We start from the raw sequence: 11,164 nt of genomic DNA on the forward strand, positions 1-11,164 counted from the left end.
CTAATATAAAAAAATGAGAGTAAGTACAAAATTTTAAATCAGCGAATTGATACTACTACTTTGATAGAACGACAGATTACTCGAGTACGAAGAAGCTGACCTCTGAATCGAGAGATCTAATTGATTATGTCAATGTGGCAACTCCAATGACGTTGTTCGACAAACAACTATGTATCCTCGTTTCTTAATTTCTTGATGTAATATATGTATAAAGGCTTTATATAGAGGAATTTCAATCATGCGATCCTTTTCGAAGATATCAGTCGTAGAGAATATAAAACAATCAGAATTCGTATAGAAACATTATATATAAGTATATTCCTCGTTATATAGCATAAAGTCTTGTTAAGAATTTTCGTTAATATGAATTATTTATATAAATTTCTGTATATTTTATATGTTCTAAATAATTTATATAAATTAATTGAACAGATAAAGAGTACTATGCAGTTTTCATATTAAAAAAATATATGGTAGAACTTTTTAATTTTCCGAACATTTCTAGAGAAGAAATACAAACAATAAATTTAAAAATATATACAATTCTATACGAACAGCTCGAGTTTTAAAAATTAAAAGATACAATGTATTGTAAGAAATAAAATATCTCTAATTTCAATGTGAAGAAATAGTTATTCAGTTACAATTTCATCGAACAGAAAAATCATATATTATGGATATTTCATTATTCATTTTTTTCCCTTCCTCTTTTTCAAAAGACATATTAAAGTAATTTTAAATATTCTAATAACATCACAAAAGAATTACACGAATATGTTTACTCTTATCTATAAATCTTAAAACAATAAATAAATATATATTTAAAGCATTTATCATCCCATGATGAAAAAATTGGTCATTTCGAATTGATCAGCAACTTTGACGAAGAATGATACATTCTTCGGTTTCCATTAAACTTTATTAATTAAATTAGTTCATATCAGCTTTCAATGATACAAGAATGATACAACGCGAAATTTCCTTTCCTTATATAGGAAGGCGATATGGAGAGATTACAATTCTCACGAATGCTCGATTCTACGTGGAACTCACCTGTGCGTAAATGTCCTTCATTCTTGGTACACGTGTTATTAACAATATTTCACGAATTCTGAATCTGTTCGTTGAACACGAGACAGAGTAAGTCCGGAACACGTCCGCAGCCGAGTGCTCGCACCAAATGACTAGGTGAGCCCGCGGATATGCGAAGTCTGAGTCAAGCTGGCGACTTGTGCGAAGCGAGCGAGACGAGAGTCACGTCGTCCCGCTGGTATCCCGATGAACGAACGATCAAATTTTTGATTTTCCAAAAATTCGAGAATTTATCATCTGATGAAAAAAACAAGGAATTCTCGACGATACGAGGCTACGGACATTTATCTCAAGTATTCGTTCGTCATTCAGATACTGTATCTTCTTCATGAAGATATTGCATTGTAGTGCAAGAAGATAATCACGTGCTGCACAGTAAAGTTAATTAACTTCAAACTAATTATTCACGCATCATTTCTGATACTTCACTCATCAAATCTAAATTAATCTCAAGTGTCTTCCGAACTTTATGAAGATATTATAAAAGAAAGGAAGATTTCTCGTTTAAATTAGTTTCTTAATTAAATTTATATTAGTTTCTTAATTAAATTTATTTATCAATACATTAAATACATTCGATACGTTCACTGTACTTCATTATATTTTTAGTTAATATTGAGAATATGTAAAAATTAATCTTAAATTATATATATCATAATTATCATAAATATTAACTGTGAATAAAATTATTTTATGCCAATAAAACGCAATTTCTCTGTCATTATGAAAATGTAATTCACATATATGTGTACATATTTATACAATTTTTACGATAATTAGAAACATTATGTACATATTTATACAATTTTTACGATAATTAGAAAAGCTATAGTATAACTTATTACAGTTATAAAAACGAAATGACATGAAACACAATCGTACAATAAATTATTAAAGTAAGATAGCTAATGTTTAAAACAAAACAATGTCTGTGTTAAGTCTTTTATTCTTTTTTTAATTTTAATTATACGCGTGTAAGTAATGTATATTATAAATTTTTTACTATGAATCTACACTCTTTGGGTATTATTTGTAAATCCAATTATACGTAAATAAACAATTTCATGTAATAATCTAGATAATGTAACGTTAACTACACGGTTCTTCGCTTATTTCGTAAGCTTCTGCTTGTAAGCTCGTTCAGAGTTTCAGTACGATGTCCTCTTCGCACGATGCTCACGACTCATGGTCAGTCGAAAACTCGGCCGTTCGTAACAAACGTCCAGGAAGTAAAGTTTCGAGAGTCAATCTTTTACAGGCTGCTTCAAAATCAATACGCCTTAAGAATGTATTTTTTTAGAGATAAGATCTAACTAAATAGATTATCAATAAAATAAATAAATATGTTTTATTACCTTTTGATTTTTCGTTTTCCACTTTTGTTTTATTTATATGTCAGTTTAAAAAATATTATATACATATATGTATACATACTATACACGTGCTAATATAAAAAAATTCATTTATCATGTAATGTATATAATAATATTATATTTTTAATTGTACGATATTATACACATGTGTATGAAAGAACATACTATCGCATTATACCGTAAGAGACGTAGGTCATAATGTGTAACACGTTCTTTTTCAAATATTTACTTTCATAGAATTATCAAAAATAAAATAAAATAATTGAACAGATAAGAGAACCATTATTTTAAAGTTAGTTTCCATTATTATAATACTTTTATATCATGATAAAAGAAACTTTTAAAATAGCAGTTCTCTTTATCTATTATTATGTTAATAACCGAGTTAACGGCGCGATAATTTATATGCTACTCACGTGTTTCGTCTCCGTTTGGATGATCCTGTAGAAATAAGCACCGAGCTAACGGCGAATAATTCCGCGCACTTCGCTTGCGTGGGTTCGCTAATTTACACGAGCATACGACACGGATTTATTAAAGCCAAATTTCTCTAAATTCTAAAGAAAATTTTCTTCCCGGTGGAAAGCGCAAAAATTTACGTTCTTATTTTTTCGTGTCTAGCCTTAATAAATAACGTACTGTATCTAGTCTTTTTTCCCACAAATTGGTTTTATCCTCTTGATTTGTCTACAAATGGTTTTGTTTCCATTCCTTCTTTTGTCTTTCTAATTTCTCTCTTTTGATCTCATCTCAAAGAAAATTCATAATATGACGAAGCAACGCTTTATAATATAGATATTATTAATATTATTATTAATTTTTTTATTCAAAGAATTGCTACTTTTTAAAATACAAAGTAAAGAAATTTTGTTCGTAAATTTCAAGTTGATAGATTAAGTATTTAAGATAATTATTTGATTAAACGCACATATTTGTGTTAAAGATAAACATACTAAGTGATAATTAATATAAATGTAACTAAGTGATAATTAATATAAATATAATGAAGATGAGTAAAATATTCATAATTTCTACTGAACTAAAGCAGTTGAGCAAAGATCAAAAGCCTAGGATGTATAAGATTTAGTTAATTGTTTCTACGTGATTTGTTTGAATCACAATCATAGAAGGAAAAATCGTCGTTCCTGTTATTGAAAGTTGTATGATTTCAGTAGTAGCCGCATATCATCTTGTTATCTACAAGATTCGAAATCAAATAACGCGTGTAAATCAACTTCAATCTTCCTGCTTTACGATCAAGAGAAACGAATGTACTTCGTCTGAGATTAAAAAGTTCGTCGTCGTTGACGGGGTGAAGTCCGGTGGATATTCAGGAGTACAACTAGCGCGAGAGCGCTATTTGTCAGTGAGCCAAGCTCTGTTGACTCGGTTTCTTTTTATACCGTACGGTTTAGCTACGGCATTATTGCGCTATTACTGCCGGGTGTTGGGCATTGTTGAAGCAGTTTGGCGGAGAGGAGAAAAGGTAACTCCGGCAAATGAGGCCGTTGTCCACCGGTCTACTGTACAGTAACTTGGTTCGTTCGTCAGATGAAAATCCGAATAACTTCGTCGCGTATACGTTTGCAGTATAACATCTTGGTTCGTTGCCAGGTATGTACTCTTTACAGCTTTAATTCGACTCGAATTAATTGTAGCCGCCGCGTGACTCCGCGTCGTAAACATTTGTTGTTGAGAACAGCGACATTAATTGTTTGTGTACTTGCATAGATAGCGAAGTGTTGCGCATGTTTACTGATCAAATACGATATGTAAATGGAAAATGGCCGCGCTTTTAAATGCATAGCAACGTTAAGGGAGAGCATCATTAGAATCTGTACATTAAAAAACATACGCAGATTATTTTTACTATCTTTAAGAATAATTATAGTAAACTGTATTCTCTTAAGAAAATATATTCGCGCGCTATTCATTTCTTATCACACTTTTATTATTATACTTATTATTATTTCAATTTTTTCACTTTATCTTTGTAATTTCGCGTTTATATTCTCATTCACATATGACTGTAAATAAAAGGAGCGTAGAATTAGATGGCCAAGCAAGAAATATAAATTCATAAATATTCGAGTAAATCTAAACTTAAAATATAGTTGAATATATCACTGAAAGCATTATCTCTTAAGCAAATAATAAACACGGATACTTTCAATCGATATCTGATTAAATATGATAAGATTATTTATAAAGAGAATAATATTATTTATGTTCAATTCGGAGACAATTTAGTTCTTGTAAACGCGATGTTCAATTTTGAACAAAATTGATGTGACTATGTTAGATTATAATTTTTACATATGTTGATTACAAAATTAAATATATCTTGAATACACACAATGGTAAAATAGGAATTTTACTTTTGCGCTTTTGCATGCGCCTGGGGAGGTCACCATATATACGTTCGTGTATATTAAATTGCAAGATGATTGTTTACAGGCGTAAAAATTATTTCTTGACCGCGACAATTCTGCATGTAAATTCTATGTTTCGGTTCAATATTTCGCCATATTTAAATCTTCTATTATTTATTTCGTATAATGTGTAATTTAAATAAAAAAATGATAAGTTTTCTTCATTTTTTTATTGTCAGAAACACGATTACATTTTTATACTAACCTACAAACGCATTTTATATTACTCGATTCTTTTTACTCACATTATTCAGAATATTTACATACTTACTTTACTCACATTATTCATAGAAGATATGTACGTTTGATTTTTTTACATTACATATTAAATATATTAATACCCAATACAATATATTAAACGTAAATTAAACACAATATATGATTCAAGAAGAGAAAAGGGAGATAAAAGGAACAAAGTTATAAAGTAAACTTACAAATAAAGATGGAAAAAATTGTATGGCAGTTCGTGCCGAAGAAATTAAAACTAAAGTAAAAAGAGCATGTAACTGATTTAAATTTAATCAGATATAATAGGTCAATGAGTCGACTTTAGCATTTTGGGTTAACTAATCTGTTTGTGTCTTAATTTTTTTCTTCGTTTCTCTCCGTCTATATCAATCTTCAAAGTCTCTGATTTTCTTATACATCACAGCATTTCATTAGATAATTTTATCACGTAATGATCCAACAAACTCATGCAGCAATCCTCTCCTTTTGTATCGTACTTTTTATTTAGAACAATTTGTTTGAACGTTATATCTCAAAATACCTTTCAGTTACATAAATAAATTATAATAAGATTATTGTGTACTACATACATATAAGTACACACACACACACACACACACACACACACACACACACACACACACACACACACACAAAATTTATGAGTAATTTATTATCATGTTTAGAAATGGGCAAAATAATTTTTCAGATCAAAAATTAAAACGATTAATTTCTAATTAAAAATGTAAAGCTAATAACAGTTCTTGAAATATTATGTGAAATATTACATGAAAGAAGAAGAGGATCTTATGATATTTGAAACTTGTATTTAACAGCGTATATTATCTATGTGTAAAATATAAAATATAAAAATATAAAATATATAATTATTATTTTTTTAATATATTAACATCTTTTTAATAGGATGCCAGATTGAGCATCAAATTATTAAATTACTTGTCAATTTAATTTGTGATATTACTGTAGTAGTTTAATTGCGTTTATAAGTCCGAAATATCAATTCGACGCGCAATTCAAATGACTACATATTTAGTATATAAATTCACATAGAAATTATTTAAAGCATCTAAGATCCAGCTTGTTATAGATATTAAACTTTTACTTATTGTGTATTTACATGTACGATCTTAATAAATTCGTTTATTATTATTATTACATATTAATGATTTTTATAATAAGTTTCAGAACTTTAAGATTAATGTATCAATGATATTTGTATTTTGTAATTTTAGTTGTAATTGAAGAATATAACATAAAATTTTTTAAATTCTAAGTTACATTTGTAAAAAATCAACTTATATTTAATTCGCTCAGAAATAATGGTCTCTAAATTGAATAAATTGTTAAATCGTTTTTACATTTTTGAAAAATAGTATATTGGCATATTTTTTTTATTGCGCCAAAACTCATCTCAAATCTGAATTTCGTTTCTTTCAACTAAAAATGCTTCACTAAGGAAAGTTATTATCAAATTCACACAGATTATTAATCTGAGCATTAAATGACAATTTTTATCCTTTCATGCAAAAAACTTTCTGTGATCTAATTAGATTCAATTAGGATTTAATGTAATTTTAATGTAATAAAAAAATTTAATTGGAACATTTACGAAGATCATAATGATTTAAAAAAAAATTTTTTTTTATTACATTCATTAGAATCCAATCCAACATATGTTAAAAAATCGATAATTTTTATTTACATGTTTATGAAGATTTAGATCAGTGGTATAACGTCTTATTAAACATTTTGATTTTGTGAACATCTGTCGACAAAGAAAATCTCACGATGACTAATTGCCGAACAATCGATGAGAACGAGAACAAGGATTAGTTATGATTACGCGTATTGCAGTAACTGATTTTCTATTATCGAGATACAATTGCGGGCTACCTGGACAATAGTTTCCTGGGTACTTTCAGTGATACTCAGTACGTGAACCGCGCGCCTCTCACATCTACGTGGAGGGTGGCTTACCGTACCGGCGAGCGATCACGCACAAAGTAAAAGCGAGCTCAATTGTTCGTTACGTGTCTGATTGAACTACCAACGCGACCGAGATTGGACCTGGCATTATCTCCAACATGATATCCTCCCGAAATTCGCGTGCATTGGAGTCTCCAATCGGTTATTGAGTTCTATTCGAATGACGATTATGACGCACAATTGATTGCCGGTGTGTGCGTGACTAGCATGCCGTGAAAAATGACTTGATATCGATGCTACATATCGACTTTTTACACGATTATTTAATACTTTCACATGAGTATACGTGCGTCGACTTAATTTACTGTTACGAGGTGTTTGTTTAAGAAATATCTTTGTTTTACATCTATTAATATCCCTATATTCTCTCTCTTTTTTTTTATTTTGACATACGCATTAAAAAGTATACGAAAAACTGTATTGCTATAATATTATATATATTGTAAGTTCTTTTAAAAAAATGTGACTCGATATAATAGGTATTACATTAATTTCAATATATAATTAAATTGAATCTTCATAAATCTCATTGATTCACCAACTAAATCTTAAATTGCTAAACTTCTACACAAAAATATACTAATTTTGTATAAATGTTGATTTTTCTGGAGAGAAACTTCATTATGACGATACAAAAGTGATTTGAAATTTTGAACATTTAAAATAATTCAAAAATAGGAATATATCACTAGCGTCTCTTTCTGGATATTAAGATGCGTTTTATGGACAATATTTCACTCATAAAAATTTTATAATAAACCAAAGGTATAAGAATCCTCTACATCACCGGCCGCGAAAATGGCGTAATGCGCCTGCAGAGGCGACTCTTAATTGTTTGTATTGTTTATAGAGGCTTTATAAAGGATGATCACTCATTAATATTATATGTAACATGCGAATACAGTCTGACCCGAAGATTAAATCAATGGTACGTCAGTCGATGTCTCTGAAGTGACCTCCGGGTTATTCGATGTGATAGGAAGGAACACGTGTAACTAATTTTATAATATTATTATTTATATATCGTTTAATTTGCAATTCGGTGAGAACTTTGTTGCATAATGGTACCACATCGAGCTCCGTTGCTAGGCAGTTTGCTGAAAATCACGCTTATTGTCCTCGAATATGGGAGAAATCCGATTAAATTCCACATAGATCCGAAATGATGCAACTGTCATATCTAAGTTAAACTAATCTGTCCTAGTAAAAAAAAAAACGAAATAAATGTAAAACTATACTACTGCATTGATCGTATATATATATATATATATCTTATTACTTGTTTATGTTTGTCCAGTTTCTTCGCGAAGTTTCTAGATGAACGTACCATTCGAAAATCGACTGGTACCAGATATACTCACCTAAGAATCGGTGATTTATTCGCTTTTATTTTTGCACGCGCGCGTCAAACCATACGTTTCCTTTTTGATTCGCGATAACGCGTTTGAGAATAACGCCATAATCGTGCGAGAAGATATAACGATCGCAGTTTGTTTGCGTTTCTCCCACTAGTGAGCATCCTGTTGTCTATATGTATGCAATCGCGCATTGCTTGTATAAAAATCGCGCAATTGTGCATTACAATTGCACACAATTGTTGCGGAGACGTCGCGACTGCAAGAACATTTCGGACTCGACACAACGAGACGGTGTGTCTTTTACCCTGACCGACACCTCCGGCGACGACGACGACGACGACGACGACGACGACGACGACGACGACATCGATTCCTCGAAGCGAGACTTCGATGTGATCGTGACGTAGCCGTGGCAAGAGGAGCGGAGAGGACAATTTGTGGTAGGGACCTCAAACTAGTTGTTTTGATCTCTTTCGACGAACATATCGCGGAGTCCTCCTGCCGTAGTAACACGGCTGACGTCAACGTGACTACGTGTCTCTCGTTTCCTTCGGCCACTCAAATCTTCCTTGTCCATCCAAATCCCATACTTCTTCCCACATGTCCGTCGTGGAGACACCCGCCATGCCGCACTTGTCACGCTCTTGATTACGTTACCAGAGATATTCGTTGCGCGGAAAACCGATATTCGCATCTCTGAAAATCTTTTGCGTTTTCTTCAAAGTCAGAAGCAGCACTATCCAACGGGATATTCACAGACGAGTAGTACAATTCAAGAAAATATTTGATTTTGCTCGAAGACTTCATTACTGTAGTCAACTGTACAACTGTACAACTGTAGGAAACGTTACTTTGCGAAAATTTACAGAGGACTATCATTAAGGGAGGAGAGAGATAGTTCCCACGCTCCCGGCGCAAGGAATCCACGAGAATAGATGAGCAACATCTCTTCCTCGAAGAGGAATTCGAAGGTTCACAGGGTGAGTTTCGTTGGTCTCCAGATTTACATGTCATTACATTCCGAAAAGTGCTGTGCGAGAACTCTTACTTCTTACGACTTCTCCAAGAAATCTACGTCTTTCTTTTAATTATAATAACTGTATAATTTTAACACCATTGAAATTGGTGATTACCAATTAGATAACTTTATTTTCAAAGTTATTTTCATATCAGTATGTTAAATATAATTTTTAATTTATATTCTTCATTCAACAATTCAGAGTAAAATTTTTATTTTCTCCTAAAAATAATCAAAACAGCGAACAGTTAGCATCCATCTATAGATCGCCAACTATGAGATGATTCATATATTTGGTAGACGAGGTGTTAAATTATTCAAAAATAATACTAAAATGAATGAACAGATTGTGCAATCATGTGAAATTGTAATGGATGCGTTAACAACGCGCTATCCGCGTTCACAGAAATATTACATTCGGCGTTCTCCTCGCCAATATGGGGTAATTATATCTTTTTTTACCCCTTTCTACCGAGAAAAGATCGAAGTTTCGCGGAGATTGAATTTCGGTATGTACATCTGAGATGCTCTTTGATAAATTTAGTAGCAATTTTTGCTATCAAATTTATCGAAGAAAATATTTGTTAAGGACGTTCTCCGATTGCAGTTATGCTCAACCTAATGAGCATTAGTGCTCATCATTATGAAAATTTTTATGAAAATTTATTTCACTTTTATATAGTTTAAGATATTCCATAAGTGTTAATGTGTTTATACAAGCTTTTTTATACAATATGAAATGCCTCCCATCTTTGCTATTGCCGCCGGTCGAAAAAAATAGCCACTTTACTTACTGTGTTACTTTGCTTAATGATTTCTTAAAAAACGAATATCGGAAGCCATATTCAGATAAATTTCATATTATTTCTTGTGATATCAAGTTTTACATTTCATTGTTTCAAAAAATTGTTAAAAAAACTTTTTTACAGTGAATAAAAAGATCACTTTCGAATAAGCTTTAGATAGAGATTCTATATCCCCTGTATATATATATATATATATGTGTGTGTGTGTGTGTGTGTGTGTGTGTGTGTGTGTGTGTGTGTGTATTTTAAACGCTTCAACTTTGAAGTAGAATATTTCCATTTTTAATCCCAGTATCCGGGTATTGAGTTTTAAAATACATATCAGGACACTAAAACAAGTTTATTCTGTAAGTTTCAGAAAAACCTAAAGAAAATAGATTTTTTCGGAGAACATCCTTAATCAAGATCACGGATGTATTTTAATTAGCGCATTTATTTAAGTGATAAACCATTTCGTTTTTCTTGTCTTACAAGACCAGGTAGATTCAATTATAGTTCAATTATAGTTCATTGATTAATATTATTGTATCATACTAATTTTTCTAATTCTTTTCCTCATTATTTATATATTTTTATCATTTTATATTTTTTTGATTCTATATATGTATACAGAGCGTCGAATGTCGAATTAAGTAACTTCTTTAACTGATACTGCAGATTCAACCAGAACGCATTGATTAAGATTGTTAAAGCATCGCACTTAAATAGTTTCGTTATTAAATATCAAGCTTGGACATCAAAAGAAAATTTTAATTGTACTGAACATAATTGGTAACTTTAACAATTAACTTTAACAATCCTTTGATTGCTTTCAATTATATTATTTCGTAATATTATATATATAATATAG

At 30.8% G+C, this 11,164-nt stretch overlaps 2 protein-coding genes across 7 annotated transcripts in view; one reads left to right on the forward strand and one right to left on the reverse strand.

Moving 5' to 3' along the window:
- The window catches only part of LOC108684702 (phytanoyl-CoA dioxygenase-like), an 8,474-nt gene extending 7,267 nt beyond the window's left edge, over window positions 1-1,207 (reverse strand). The window contains exon 1 of the mRNA XM_018189164.1: window positions 1,054-1,207. Within this exon, the coding sequence (XP_018044653.1) occupies window positions 1,054-1,074 (21 nt within the window). The 5' untranslated portion in view covers window positions 1,075-1,207. The remainder of the gene's footprint in view (window positions 1-1,053) is intronic.
- A 2,704-nt stretch (window positions 1,208-3,911) lies between these two features.
- Window positions 3,912-11,164, forward strand: part of LOC108684638 — a 13,807-nt gene continuing 6,554 nt past the window's right edge. For 2 of the 6 annotated variants that reach the window (XM_018189069.1, XM_018189060.1), the window contains exons 1-2: window positions 3,912-4,079; window positions 9,359-9,470. The gene's annotated coding sequence lies outside the window, so the exon portion shown is untranslated. The other 4 variants (XM_018189062.1, XM_018189063.1, XM_018189065.1 and 1 more) reach the window with 4 other exon arrangements.

Source organism: Atta colombica, unplaced genomic scaffold, assembly GCF_001594045.1.
Source record: "Atta colombica isolate Treedump-2 unplaced genomic scaffold, Acol1.0 scaffold137, whole genome shotgun sequence".
In the NCBI taxonomy this organism is placed as follows: Eukaryota; Metazoa; Arthropoda; class Insecta; order Hymenoptera; family Formicidae; genus Atta; species Atta colombica.